Source organism: Mastigoproctus giganteus, chromosome 12 (assembly GCF_048544385.1).
Source record: "Mastigoproctus giganteus isolate SK-2022 chromosome 12, ASM4854438v1, whole genome shotgun sequence".
NCBI lineage: Eukaryota > Metazoa > Arthropoda > Arachnida > Uropygi > Thelyphonidae > Mastigoproctus > Mastigoproctus giganteus.
Genome location: NC_143586.1, coordinates 96,625,684 through 96,641,741, shown reverse-complemented (window position 1 = coordinate 96,641,741; position 16,058 = coordinate 96,625,684). Strand labels below are relative to the sequence as shown.

Sequence of the window (16,058 nt, the reverse complement as noted above, 5' to 3'; positions counted from 1 at the left end):
TAATTAGATTGGAAACATCTATTGGAGATGCTTTCCTAAAATAAGAGCACCAGGAGTCCATCTTCTTTAATAGGAAAAAGCATATGACAATTTGGAGGTTTAGTAATAATTTTTATCCAGTTGTGTTTTTTTTCCAAGTTTGAATGGGATCCACCCCCTCTCAGTCCCTTTGTCAAAAGGAGGGAGTACCGATGGGATCATTTTTAAGTGTTACACTTTTTGCCATTAAAGTAAATGTCATTACCAAACAACTTCCTCTAACTGTAAACAATGCCTCTATGTTGTTGACTATAACATATTTTCCCAATCATGCAACATGGGAGTTATCAAGAGACAACTGCAACAAGCCATTGATCACTTAACTGCAGAACAGTGGCCAATTCTTTCAGGTTCTTACTGAATTGCATACATTTTTGTCTTGAGCATAAGAATTATGACTTGGACAAAGCATTATTTCAGTAGTACCAGAGGCAAAATTCTTGCGACTTACATTTGACAAAAAAGTTGCCATTTCTTCAAAATATTTTGTCATTTGTGCACATATAGTGCTTGGGAAGAATGGGGCTGAACATTCTCCACTGTCTTCCACTTCTTGAGGTGCAGACCAGTGAACTTTACTCTGTATTGTGCACTTGTGTGATCAAAATTAGATTATGAGTCCCAGATATATTCATCTTCCAGAAATAGCATCCTCTGGTGGCTTGACTCCATTCACCATCAGGCTATTCATATTACTACTGGCATTAAGAACATCTCCTGTCCAAAATTTATATGTGGAAGCAAATGAACCATTCTTGTTGCTTTGAAGAAAACAGTTGTATTTTAAACTGAACTCCCTGCAAATCACTACACATTGACATACATTTTTGAGCCACAGTGGAAAAATCTTTATAACACTCTTCAGACTGCCAACCATCCATTTGGTTTTCATATTCAAGGACTACTCGGAGAGCTTAACATCACAGTAGACAAGATTGTCTGATCACCAAGCAACCCATTCCACACTGGCATGCTCAAATACCAACATTCCACTTCTCCCTTAAAAAACTAGATGATGGCTGAGTGTCTTCTGTTCACGTTCAGCTCTATTGAGCACACCGAGTTGACATTCTGACTTCTTTCCAGTTTACATGGATGGCTCGAAGTCTGAATTATGTGTGCTATCTTCTGCCGTGTTTTCAGACAATATTATATCTGAGCAGATACCCTTCAAGTGCAGCATATATACTGCAAGGCTAACTCTATAGAACCTGCATGCTATAGAGTTAGCCTTGGATCACATGAGAACTTGCCAATACTAACAATTTATTATATATACTAGTTATTTGAGTGTATTGCAGGATTTATCAGTGATGATATGCTCTCACTTTGAAGGTGGATTTGATATCTGTTTCTGATGGAACTTCAGCCACATTGGGATTAGCAGAAATGATTTGGCTGATAAAGCATACAGCCAAATCAGCAGCCCCACAAATAATCTTGGCCTGTCAGTCCCCCATTATACAGACTACAGGCAAATAATTGGTAATAAGATATATTTGCAGTGGCAAGATTTGTGGCATGGACAGATAGCAAGCAAACTATATCAGCAAACTGACATATTGCTTTCTACTGAGGGCTGATGCCCCTCCTATGTGCAAGCAGTGTGATTTTATTAAAACATAAGCATGTTTTAACCAAATATACCAATTTTAGAAATGCTTGTTTCACTTCTTTTAACCATCTGACTGAGCCTTATACACTCGGTCATATTTTATCCAATAATGCCCATGTGCCAACAGTTTTTAATTTTTTATAAACTGCTAATCTGTATAGACTTATATAAAATAGACAATTTATTTTTACTTTAATACTGCCTTTTATTTCATTCTGTACATAACTTTATGACAAGGTAACCTATTTAAAGGTTAACAAAACCTTGGTTTCTTTTTGAAATTATGACTTTGTCCTAGCTCATTATAACCTCAATGGTTTTTGCATTAAAACCCCAGTCTAATGTAATCTAATCTGTGTAAGCAGAATTGTAGGAGTAAGTTAAGACTCCACAACAACTCCAACCTCTTGGGTTTGAGTTGTTGTGCAGTCTTAGCTTTTGTTTCAAGGATTGGATGCCATTCTATTCCTGCTTCTAATGCAGTAAGATGAATTCCTTTTCAGTTCACTCTCATATATTGTCATTAGTCATGATAAAATCATGATATTTTATCTTGATACTGTCATGATTAAATAACTTACAATGTTATTCTTGTGGGTGGTGGTTAAAGGGAAAATGTGGCTTGGACTATTTTTAAAGTTATGGAATAAAGTCTGCCTATATAGAAAGAATGATTGGAAAAGAAGGAAAACTCAAAAAGCCAGTGAGTCAGCATGTCTCTTTGCAGTCCTAGCATTTGATCAGCACCGACAAGAGTAATATTGTATATATATTTCACTCCTGACCTCCACAAAAGTGCTCTTATAATATAATCACTTTCTTAGACTTCATTATAGGAGTAAATTAGCATTTATAGAATTGTATATTTTTACTATTATTTTTGTTTTCAGACAAGTGAGAATGGAGAGCACTTCCAGCTAACCCTCGAAAAAGTTGCAAGAGCACATCAAAGAGCAAGAAATGCTGTACGTATTAATTTCTGTGTATTTTTCAACCCAGACCAATAAATTAAGTATCAGTATTTAGTAATTTATATTAATATTACTTAATTAATATTAATGTATTTAGGCTTAACCTTTTTTCCTCTAATTTTTTCTTTTATTTTTATATTTTAAAGTTGAGCAGATGGGCTGAGAGTTGGCAACTGAAGTATAACATTGATAATGTTAAACTAAAACTGTTCACACAGACCATCAGTCATGTTACGTGCTGCTTATGGTATCGTATAGAATATTTAAAATAGGTGACCTGAGAGACTAACATATGATTATAATTTGCAGTTACATAAAGTCATGTAATAGAAAATTGGTTGTTTTATTGAGCACCACTTTTTTGACTTCCTTTAGTTTTATGATATGAACAGCTAAGAGCTACAAGACACTACAAACTTTAAGAAATACAATAAATCAACGAAGTGAATGTGCAGTGTTTGTCAATCAAGTACATGTATGGTGTTATGCATGCTATGTGCTTGAACCCATGTGATAACCCAAAAGACAACAATATTCTTGTAGTCCCCACTTGTAAATTCCTCTAACCGTAGGTGGCTGTCATGGAGTATAAACAGAAAATTTATTTATTGTATTAATACTTTTACTTCAGAATTATTAACAACAATCTTAAGTAATGAAGTTAAAAAAAAAATAACACAATTTGCATTGATACACAAAGTGTCTGTCTCATTGCAAGAAGCAACATTCTTTTATAATTAAACCTTATGATCTTTGAGACATGTCTCGCAAAAAAAAAATTTTTAAATAAAATATAATTATCTTAAAAAAAAATTATATTTTCATTTTAGGAACATTTGCAAGTGTGTAAATTGCATAGTTTTTTTGTTTTTTTTTAAATCATTAATTTATCTACATGTAACAACTTGACTCCAAGTGGACAGATTTTTACAAAATTTTATATTTGGTTCCTTTAGAAATATTTGTCAAGCCATTCCAGATTTAATTAAAACTGTACAAATAGAAATCCCACTTTTTATTTTTTTCCCATTCATATCTTGATGTATATTATGGTATATTTATTATATATTTATATTTATATACATTTATATTTATTATCTATGTATGTAAATCAAAGTATGTTTCAGGTATTTGGGTGTGAGTTCCTACTGGTTTCTGAGAAAGTTTTAGGATCAATTCTGATTCCAGAGCTCCCTGCATGAAAATTTTATGTTTAATATGTTATTTGAAGGAAAATATGGACTGACACCAAATTTTTGGTGCATATTTTGTTGGTCCTTGGAAAGTTTTAGGCCAAATTTTGATTATAACTCTTCCCTGGAAACCCTAACACAGAAATATATATAATGTGAAAGTATTTTTTGGCTGTTCAGACATTATTTGAAAAGATAAAATCAGACTGGCACCAAATTTCAAAATTTCATTATTTCTCATGTTTAGTCCTTGGGGAGGTTTTAGGTTCCATTCTGATTTCATTCTGATTCTTTAATTCCCTTCCACAGAAACATTGCTATAAACCTGAAACAGCAGCTCTGATCTTTTTCAGAATTTTGGTACTTATTTAGAATATCCTAAGTAACCTTTACACCAAATTTCATCTGCTACACAGATCCCACTTCACAGCTACTCATGTGAATATCACAGGGTTGAAGTTTTGGTACAGTACTTTTTTAAGTACAGTATGGAAGTTTTTAACTGCTGATGTACAATTATTTGATAATTGTACATCAGCAGGCATTAATGTAATGCCTACATTACTTGTTTGTCAGAAGTGTGCAAGTAGTAGTAGTAGTAGTAGTAGTGGCACTTGATGCAAGAAAGCAAGTGTAGGAGCTTATGCAGCATCAGCCAAAAAAAAAAAAAAAAAAAATCACACCATACCCTCCAATTGCCTGTCCAGTTCCTCCTTAAATTTATTTAACCTATCAACTTCCACAACGACAGATGGAAGTTTGTTCCAGCAATTAACCACCCGCTGGCTAAAGGCAAATTTTCGCACATCTATTCTACATCTATCCTTTCTTAATTTGAACTTATGTCCCCGTAGGTTCGTATTCTGAACAAGTGGGAGGATCCCATCAGAATTCAGCGTGCTCAACCCATTCAAGGCCTTATAGACCTCAATCAGATCACCGCGCAGGTGCCTAGTCTCCCCACTGCAATTTGCAGAACTTAAGCCTCTCTTGGTAAGAGGATCCCTTCATTCCCCTCACCAATCGTGTTGCTCTTCTCTGTACACGCTCAAGCAAATCTACATCCTTCCTAAAATGAGGCCTCCAGACCTGTACGCAGTACTCAAGGCGTGGCCTGACCATTGCCTTATACAGAGGGACAATCACCTCCTTTTCCTCTTCTAGCAAAATTCCTATATATCATTGACGAAACCCCATGACCTGCCCTAGCAGCCTGTCTACATTGCTCAGAAAACTTCATATCTGACTGCACAATTACTCCCAGGTCTTTTTCATTTTCTACCACCTTAAGTGTAGTACCACACAGTTGGTACGTTTCTCTGGGGTTACTTCTACCCATATGCAGTACTTTGCATTTGTCAAGGTTAAACTTCAGTTGCCACTTCTTAGCCCATCTGCCCAAATTATCTAGATCCTGTTGCAGTAGCACACTGCCATTACTGTCATTAACAACCCTGCCAACCTTCGTGTCATCTGCAAACTTCGACATTAAGCCTGATATACCTTCATCAATATCATTGATAAATATACAAAACAACAGTGGACCCAACACCGAACCCTGTGGGACTCCACTAATAACATTAGTCCACGAAGAGCAGCACCCATTGATTACCACCCTCTGTCTTCTCCCACTTAACCATCCTTTTATCCATTGTAGCAACTTACCCTTAATACCATTCTGCTCCAATTTGTACAGTAGTCTTCCATGCGCAACAGTGTCAAAAGCTTTCCTGAAATCCAAGTATATGATATCAAAATTATTTTTTGCATCCAGTTCCTTTGTGACCACATCATAATAACCAATCAAATTTGTCAGACAAGACTTTCCCTTAACAAACCCATGCTGTGTCTGAATTATTGCTGCAGTCTTGTCTAGATGATCCTGCAATGCATCTTTAACCAGTGACTCCATTATTTTACCCGGAACAGAAGTTAAACTAACTGGTCTGTAATTATTCGTGTCACCCTTCGAACCTCCTTTGTGAATTGGGGATACATTTGCACATCTCCAGTCCGTGGGAACCTCCCCTGAATCCAAGGATGCTCTCATAATTATGGCTAAGGGTTTGCTTAGTTGCTTTGCCGCCTCCTTTAATATAACTGGATAGATCCCATCCGCCCCAGGTGCCTTTCTTATGTTTAACTTCAACAATTTCTCCTCCACTTTGCTCTCAGTTATTACAAAATCATTAAGCACACTGCTACAATTTGATAACCTTCCTCCATTTTCAAACTGTAATGATTCCTCACGTGTGAATGTAGATGCAAAATACTCATTCAGTTTGTTTGCTATCTGAGCAGGATCATCAACAGTCGAACCATCGATGTCAAGTGGACCAATCATATTCAGCCCCTTCCTTTTAGAGTTTATATAAGTAAAGAAATCCTTGCTGTTTTTCTTAGCATCTTTTGCCAAAGATTTCTCGTAATCCGCCTTTGCCTGCCGAACCTCCTTTGTGACCTGATTACAGACTAGCTTATATCTGCCACAGGCTTCTGCGTCGCCTGATAATTTATATGCATCCCATGCATTTTTCTTCTCTGTCACGAGTCTCATTAGTTCATTTGATAACCATTTAGGCCTAAACCTTGAACAATATTTCTTCATCGGTATGAAAAGTCTAGTAGCTTCCACGATTAATTCCTTGAATGCTTCCCACTTAGAATTTACTGTTTGTAACATCGTCAGTCGATCCCACTGTACAGAATTTAAAAACTGTCTGAGACCACTGTACTCCCCTTTACGGAAGCAAAAACCCTTTCCTTTACCCCTGACGGTAGTTACCTCTTTGAGTAAATCCCACTTCAGCACACTGTGATCACTGCCACCTAGTGGTTCCTTTATCTGCAAATTCTTAATACACGAATGATCACTGCTGATAACCAGATCAAGAGTATTACTTTCTCTGGTTGCCTCTCGAACATGCTGCTGCAGAAAACAATCATCCAATAAATCCACAAAAGTCTGACTAGTGTGTGAGTGACCAACCCACAAGTTCCAGTCAATATCTGGGAAGTTAAAATCCCCCATTATAAGACATTCTGATTTACTGGCCCACTCTATTTCTCTGTACAATTGTTCATTGTACTCATTCGAGTCATTAGGCCTATAACACACTCCTACTCTTATTTTTGCTTTTGCAGTGCTTATGTCACACCAAACTGACTCAACAGTGCACTGTCCATCTATATCAACTGGATGCACTTCTTTTGATTTTATGTTTTTCTTAATTAACAGCATAACACCTCCTCCCTTTCTGTCCTGTCTATCCTTTCTGTACACATTGTACAGAAAGTACACCATGATAATAAAAAGAAAGAAACACTGGTAGCCCCAGATGTAATTTTTTCCCCCTTAACATTGTGGCAATTAATATATTAAGTGAGCAGTAGCTAAAGTTATAGTTATTTTATGATTATGCATTTAATGAACACTGTCCATCTGTATTTACTTCCCTTTATAAATTTATTCTTTCAAGTTACCTCAATTTTTTTTTTTAATAATATTGTTTTGATGAAACTGTTTCTAATTATATCTTGTAAGATATACTTAGTAACAGTTTTGCCAAAACAACATTATTTCAAAAAAGCTGAACACTTTTTATAATGTTATTTATGGTTTTTTTTTTTTTTTTTTTTCAGGGAAAGACTGTCCGTGGCTTAATTTTAATAAATCCTAATAATCCATTGGGTGATTTATATGATCCCAAACTTATATTGGAGCTGTTAAACTTTTGTAAGGTGTAAGTATGTCTGGCTCTTAAAAATAATAATGTCAATATATGAATTTTTAAGCAAAGAATTTAGCAGTCAGTGAATATGAGGGATTGGGCATGACTTTGCTGCTGTCTGCATTATTTATCTGTTACCTCTATAATTAGGTCCTGCTTACTTTTTGGAGGTAATGATCTGCCTAGCTAAAATGGTGACAATTACCAGCAGCATATGGTAAATGAATACTAATTCATTCTTATATGCCTTTGTTTATGGGAGTGAATGTATTAGCAATCAATGACATCATTCATTACATAAGAAGGACTTCATTTTTTAAAATAAGTAATGATATAATCTTTGAGCGGCATGACGCATGTGTCAGCTGGTTTAAGGTGAATAAATCAATCACTTTACCTACATAGCACTTTACATGAATTACCAATTTTATTCCAGAACTTTACACTGCTGGCTTTCCAAATAGGTGCAGAAAAGCACTAAACAAAATTAACCCTAGAATAGTGTGCTTAATAAAATTTATGATGCAGCAGTTGATCCCTATCAATTTTTAAAAAATATATCAGCATAACATACCATATGAGCATGCATGTATTTTCATATTTTAGTGTCTCATATGCAATGGTATGATCACATTTTGTTAATAACTAATCTTTTCTCTCCAGTTAGTGGTGAAGCTTCAATTTTATATATTGATCGTATTACTGTATATTGGAAATTTTAATGTATCATATTTAAATTCTGTAACTTATTTTTATATAAAAAGATTTTTTTTTTTTTTTGATTATGTTTCAGAATAAAAATTCCAGACGTTATTTCCTTCTGATAATATTTACAAATCCCTAGATTGTTTTTTTCCCTGACACAATGTGCACTTTCTGCCCATCAAGACTGCAGAGGATGAACATCACTTATTGCAAACATTGCAAGAGTACTACTTTTAATATTACATTGCAAAAATATGTATTAACATTAAGTAAAATGCTACCCTTTGTTCTGATAATAATAGAAAATAGCTTCAGATATGTACATATTCATTGTACATGTTTAATGTTCTTTGTAAATAAATTATCTCCCCCCCAAAAAAAATATATTTTTGACAGTTGTAATTTTAAGAGCAGTAGTATTAATGCCTGTTCATTTATTGGTAGTTTTTTAGGGTTAACCTACCTTAATAGATATTTTGTAGAATTGATCTATTCCACTTCCTTAGTTAAGCTTAAAAGTGACTAATGGTTAATTACCTTCTGCAAAACTATACATATTAAACATGAATCCAAATTCAAAATTCATTTATAAATTTTTCTTGTAAGTTCCATGGTTATTTTGCTCACCATAAATATATAATTTTGTATTCCTAAACCTGGTTGTTACTGTTATTATTGAAATTCCTAATTACATCAGCATAATGGGTTGCATTCTCCTCCACAGTTTGCTGTTTGTAATTAGTAAAATTACAAACAGCTGTTCCAGTGAAATACTCTTTTATTACATCTCCAGCTGAGGGGAATAAACTGGGTGTTTACATTAATTATTCACTGACAAGTCCTGTTGTTTACAAAAATTATTAGGCAACTGAATACTGACTACATCGAAGCGAATATATATCCAATTTTTAACTATTTTCCTCTTATTAGAACTACAGTAGATATGAGTCCCAGAAACACTTTGTGTTGTGAGTTTGTGCTGGAATGACATGGTGGTTTTTCTGTGTAACTATTTTTAATTTTTATTTTGCACCATCCAATCTTGGATAAATTTTTAGTAAGAGGAACAGAGAAAGTTAGTTTCTATGGAGAGAACAGAAAACCTTGAGAAAAGATGCGAGTGAAGATGAGTCGAGAACACCCCAGTATGACAGACCAAGCATCGAGTGTAATCATGACCATTCACCAAATCCATCTACCAAGCAAATCAGTTCTAGATAAGAAACAAAAAAAAAATGACAGCATTTTCACAATTAATATTTGAAATATGGCTTTATTATTGTGATGATGAGCAAAATCAAATCCTTCTGTGTTTAATATGTGAACAGAAACTTCAGTAATAACTGCATGAAGCCTGCTGTGTTGATGAGATATTTTGAAAGAAATCATCGAGACTTCAATGGTAAGTCCATTGCTTATTTCAAAGAGAAAAAGAAGTATTGCATAGAAAGACTTCATTGGCGAAATCTATATTTGAGTTCTAAAAAATAAATTCTTAGAAGCCTCACTGAAAGTGAGTTATCGCATTGCTTGTCAAGTAGAGGCCCACACTATTGGTGAAAATTTGATAATGCCATGTGATAATGACCTGTGCAAGACAATATTTGGATTTGATGAATTAGCAAAAATAAAACAGATGCCACCTTCTAATGACACTGGGAAAAAAAAAGAATTTTACTTTGCTCGGCTGATCTTCTCAATGAATTCATTTGTAGACTTAAGTTGTCGTCTTATTTTACCTTACAACTTTGAGAGCACTGATGTCAGTAGCCATGCTGTGCTGTTAGTATTCACATGTCACTGTTATACACTTATATAATGGTGACATGCGAAGACATTCTTATCTGTGACGATTTGAAAACCACTACAACAGGAACTGATATTTTTGAAAAAAATGACAGCTTTTATTGTGCTCATGAACTCGACTGGAAGAAGTGTATTGACTCTGCCAAGGCTATGGAGGGTCCCTTTTCAGGGTTAAAAGAATCAAGGCAGTAGCACACTCTTCTTGTTCAAGTGGTCACTGTGTACTCCACAGGAAAAATTTAGCTGTGAAAAACATTCTTGCAAAACTGAAAGATATTTTTAAGACCCTAATAGAATCATCAATCATGTGAAATCTAGTGTGAAAACTCGAGATAAACTGCAGAGATTCATCGACTTTATGTCTAGTGATTATAATTCACAGGGGGGTTGCATACCTTGTTGATACACTTGAAAAACTGAACGCACTGAATCTGTAACTTCAAGGTAAAAACATGACACATTTCTTGGCTAATGATAAAATTCAAAGACATTCAAAGACAAAATTATTCTTTGGAGAAAGAGAGCTGAAGCAGGACAATATGATACCTTCGATACTTTTACTACATGTCTTGTTGAAAAAATATCTCTGAAGAGTCAGACTTACAGAAAGCAATAATTGACCACCTCGCACAGCTGTTGAGATCTTTTGAAGAATATTTTCCTGTCAATACAGGCATTGAAAATTACAGGTGGACAGCTAACCTTTTCTTGAAAAGCTGAAACCCCACTGTCCTGTTTCCACAAAAGAAGGAGAACTGATTGATATCTCTTGTGACATGTCACTCCAAGAAAAGTTTTTTAGAATTCTACTGTCTTCATTCTGGGCTAGTTTGTTGGACTCTTACCCTAATATAGCAGACAAAGCAGTTTGTAAACTTTTACCATTTGTGATGACTTATTTATGTGAGAATGGGCTTGTCAAATACTGTGACACAAATAAAAAAAAAAGAGAAATAGACTTGATGCTGCAGCAGATTCGCTGTCAGTTATCTCCTAATTTTAGCAAAATCTGTCACAGTAGGTCTCTCATTGGATTTTTAATTTGGAGTCTTAATAATACATTTTTTTTAGTTTAAAATTTTAAGAGTAGCAGTTATTTTTGGTTCCACTATAGTACAGTATACATGCAAAAAATGCCCTTTCTTAGCATTTTCTGCCTACGATAATCTTAGGGGTACCTGAGGATTTTGCCAAATTTCCAGGGAGTACCTCAGCCAGAAATATTGAGAATCACTGACATAGGTTAGGCTATCCATATGGTGTACATAATTATACAAAGTAGTTTAACTTTAAACATTTTTAAGCGCCATAATTTTAGAAACTGAGGGAAGACAAATATATCAAATTAAAACAAAGCACCTACTGTAAAGATCTGATGAGCTACACTACATGTTTTCAATATGGACACTAGTGGTTATTTGAAGGACATTAATGTTTTTTTTCTGCACCCTGCTGAAAATCAAGATCCCACACTTTACTCAGTGTTTCAGGGGTTAGTTTTGCTATGGCAGTAGAGATTGTGGCCGTCATTTCAACATTCTTTAGTAATGGTGGTTGATGGATGTCATCTCTCACAAAATCCCAAATATAAAAATCCATTGGCATTAAGGCTGGGAATTGTGGAGGCCAATAAATGGGACCCAGACAACAGCACTTCCTTGGAAGTGCTGATCCAGGCATGCTGTCACTCCTCGATGATAATGAAGTGGAGTGCCATCTTGTTGAAAGAAAAATCATCCATTCGGATCATCAGTGCTGATTTAAATTCTCAATTATATTGAGATAAATAACCCCAGTAATCATTTTTATGAAAAAAGAAAGACCCATAAACGTTCTTTGAATTCAAAGAGCAGAACACATTGACTTTCAGGACTGTCGTGAACACTTTCAAGTAAGCATATATGCATCCCATGCATTTTTCTTCTATGCACATGAGTCTCATCACATCTGACATCCATACCTTGAAGAGTATTTCTTAGTTGGTATGAAATGCCTAGTAGTTTCTATGATTAATTCCTTGGATGCTTCTCATTTAGAATTTGCTGATGATCTCACTGTATAGAATTTAAAGACTGTTTGAGACCACTTTAGTCACCTTTACAAAAGAAAAAACCCTTCCCTTTACCCTTTTTTTAATTTTTTAAAATTTTATTTACATCTTTAAGTAAATCTCAAATCAGTACACTAAGATCACTGCCACCTAGTGGTTCTTTTATCTGCAGATTTCCAGTGCATGAATAATCACTACTGATAATCAGATCAAGAGTATTACTCCTCTTATTTCCTCTCTAATATGTTACTCTAGAAAACAGTCATTCAATAAATCCACAAAAGATTTACTAGTCTTGAGTGACCAACCCACAAGTTCCAGTCAATATCTAGAAAGTTAAAATCCCCCATTGTAAGACATTCGGATTTACTGGCCCACTATTTCTCTTTACAGTTGTTCTTTGTACTCATCAGTCATTATGCCTAAAACACACCTATGCAAGAAATATGAAATCTGTCAACACATTGACAGATTTCATATTTCTTGCATAGAATATGAAAGCAGGCTCCTTCACATCTTTAACAACTACTATTAGACACTTATGATGGAAGCTAAGGAAGCAATATACAAGAAGAAATCAGGGCTTAATACATTTTAAGCTCATAAAAATACATGTTTGTTAAAGATCGTTAAATGATTTGTTAATAGACTAGTAAAACAGAAAGTAAAATTTTAAATTAACATTCCTGTTAGCACTACACTATCTATAAAAATATACCTGTGGTTATTCTTTGTCAGTGGTACCCACCATAAAAGCAGCAAGGACTAATTAGGAGCAGTATAAAACTTTGACTGGAGTACAGATGCTTTTAAAAATATATTAATTTAGAACAGTGGTTGTCAAAGTATGCTCTACAAAACTTTGGGATTCCATAAAGGGATCACAGAGGTTCTGAAAATGTTTCATTAAATTTTTTTATCATTAATTTTGTATTTAATTTATACATATGTATTGTTGTTTTTAATGTACTGTTAATTATTACTGCTTTTAAAAGCATTAGATTCCTGAAGAAGATTTAGATTTGCAGAAATGTTTCATAGCCAAAAAATGTTTGAAAAGCCCTGATGGAATGAGACAGATTAGATGTAAAAAAAAGTTCTGTTCATACTCTGGCATGGCTACATAGGTTACCGGTGTTTCAACTAATCATTTTGACAACGAATACAATCATTAACTGCATTTATCAGCCACACATGCATGCATGTACCATAATCAACTTAAACAGGAGAGTGCTACTGCACTGTCACACCAACCACTCAGCTACTTTCGGTCTTAATGATTACAGTAATGTGCTAAATATACAAATACCACATTTTAACTTTCTTATTGAGGGAAATGATTCAACCTAGTCACATGCATCTTATGGTTATATACTTTCCTTACTGTTTTTCTGAGACTGCTGCCGAGGGCTACATAAATGCTGTTCCAATTGCATTCATCTTAAATGCATGCTTATAAGAAGATATATCTCCTTTTGAATTCATTTTCTGTCTAAAATTGATGTTTTTTGAGCAGATGATCTTCCCAATTGTTTAAAAACTTACAAGTAGATTTCTAACCACGAGTAGATCTGATTTTTTTAAATCTCTGCCATGTGAGTTGTAATTTTTGTTTCTTCACAATTCACTTAAAAGAAAGAGAGAGAGTGAGAGGCTGTCTCTTTGTCTAATGTATGTTACAGCAACCTCCACAATATAATTGGTGTATAGAACTTTTTACCATATTTATCCTAGAAACAGGAGAGAGTGTATTAGTATAGCCATATACACTGAGTGATCACTGAATTATGACCACCCCTATGAAAACTGAATGCAACCCATTGATCACGTGAGGTACGAGAATGCGGAGTTAGTCGACCTATGTAGCATAGATAAGGTTCAGTGATTCAGTAGGTAGTAAAATTCCGAGTGTGATGGGTAAAAGGAAGGATTTATTGGACTTTGATAAAGGACAGATTGCGGGTACTTGACGAGCTGGTGCCTCGACTTCCCAAACGGCTGAACTGGTGGGGTGTTCGAGAGCCGCTATTGTTAGTGTACCAGGACTGCCGTCAAAATGGTCAAACAACGACCTGACTGCAAAGGCCAGCGAAAGGTTGATGTTAGAAGTGAGTGCCTGGTCCGATGACTCGTACAGGTAAACAGGTGCAGCACTGTTTGAGAGTTGACTAACCAATACAACATGGGCCAACCCGGAACAATTTCTGGCATGACCATGTGTTGGAGACCAAGGAGAGGGGTTTTCTCTCTCCTTGGTTTAGAGAGGACCCCCTACGGCATTCCTCTCCTAACCAAGGTTCATTGGCGTAAAAGACTCGCCTTGTGCAAAGAGCATGCAAGTTGGACGTTAGAAGACTGGAAGAAGGTGTGCTGGTCAGATGAGTCACGTTATTTAGTCCACACCATGGATGGTCGTGTATGGATTTGGCGTCAACAACATGAGGCTCTTGATCCATCATGCATGGTATCAAAAGTGTAGGCCGGTGGAGGCAGTTGTATGGTGTGGGGCATGTTTCACTGGCAGGAACTTGGACCCCTGGTGCATGTGGAACAATGTATCAGTGGTCTCCGCTATCATCAACTGCTTGCTGACTGTGTACATTCCACTATGTTACACTTTTTCCCAATTGGTGATGGTGTCTTCTAAGATGACAATGTGCCGAGCTATCGGGGACTTGTGCAGGAATGGTTTGAGGAACACAGTTCTGACTTTCAGCATATCGATTGGCCTCCAAACTCCCTCCCCCCAATATCAATCCCATAGAACACTTGTGGGACACTATGGAAAGGCATATCAGGCATCTGGATACACCAATCACCTCCATACCTGCATTGCTGACCGCATTGCACAAGTTTGATTGGCCATACATTCTGAATGCTTCTGGCATCTTGTTGAATCGATGCCATGTGGGATAGCTGCTGTAATGAGGGCAAAAGGAGGACCTACAAAGTATTAGGTAGGTGGTCATAATTCAGTGATCACTCAGTGTATAGTGTAAGGAAGCCACAAGTTCTTGTTACTCTGTCCAAAAAGGGGGGGGCGGTTAACTATGATTTTAATGGTTTGAACCTGTGTATCTGGCATGTATGTTATATTTCTTCCCAGCCTTGGCTATATTTCTGTTTATTTCATAAACTTATGGAATGGTTAGGAACAATTTTTCTCTTTGAGGATGGGAAGAACTGTTCTATGTATGATAACAGGCTTCCCTGTGGTATTGTTTATGAGCTTGATAGGGTATCCATTTTGCTTGAAATTTGTGTTGGTGTATTCCAATTTTTAAAATAGTGCTTGCTCCTTATATAACCCCAGAGTGCTAAGCATGGCTAACTTAAGGACACCTGTTTTTATTCTCAGCGGGTGGTTAGATGTAAAGTTTAGAATCCTTCCTGTTTCCATGGGCTTTTTATAAATCTGTAATGAATAATGCTATTTTTAATTATAGTTAATTAACATCTAGTAAAAGGATGTGATTATGTTAACATTCTATTTTGCATTTTATGTTCTGTATAGTGATGAAACAGTTACTGTTCTCATTGTTGTGAAAACCAAATTGTGATGACATTGAAAAAGCAGTAGACGTGGAAAGGAGAAGAGATTGATATGTCACATAAATAAAGAACTGAATTAATGAGATGTGGAAGTCCATATGGTCAGCAGGGAGATTGAAGGTCCTGGAAAATAGTAATGAGCAGCGTTAAGGCCAGGGATTTGTTGTGAGGATTACAATGGCTGTTTGGTGCTGCTCTGTTGCTCTGAATCTGTGTATGGTGATCCTAACTGAACTTACTAAAGCTGTTAGCAGATCTGGTTGTTGTTTGTTGAGTTGGGTTGTTCCCTACTTTAGCAATGCCAACTACAAGGCCTAATATGAGTCATGACTCTGTATTTGAGTACATAGACTATGTCATTGTTCATAAGAAGGCTTTTGAAGCAGCCAATCGTGT

General features: G+C 35.6%; 1 protein-coding gene across 1 annotated transcript in view; it reads left to right on the top strand.

Annotated features, from left to right (window-relative positions):
- LOC150077289 (putative inactive 1-aminocyclopropane-1-carboxylate synthase-like protein 2) overlaps nt 1-16,058 on the top strand; it is a 268,091-nt gene that overhangs the window by 137,985 nt on the left and 114,048 nt on the right. Inside the window, exons 8-9 of the mRNA XM_090386134.1 lie at nt 2,545-2,619; nt 7,461-7,561. Coding sequence (XP_090242260.1) covers nt 2,545-2,619; nt 7,461-7,561 — 176 coding nt within the window. The remainder of the gene's footprint in view (nt 1-2,544; nt 2,620-7,460; nt 7,562-16,058) is intronic.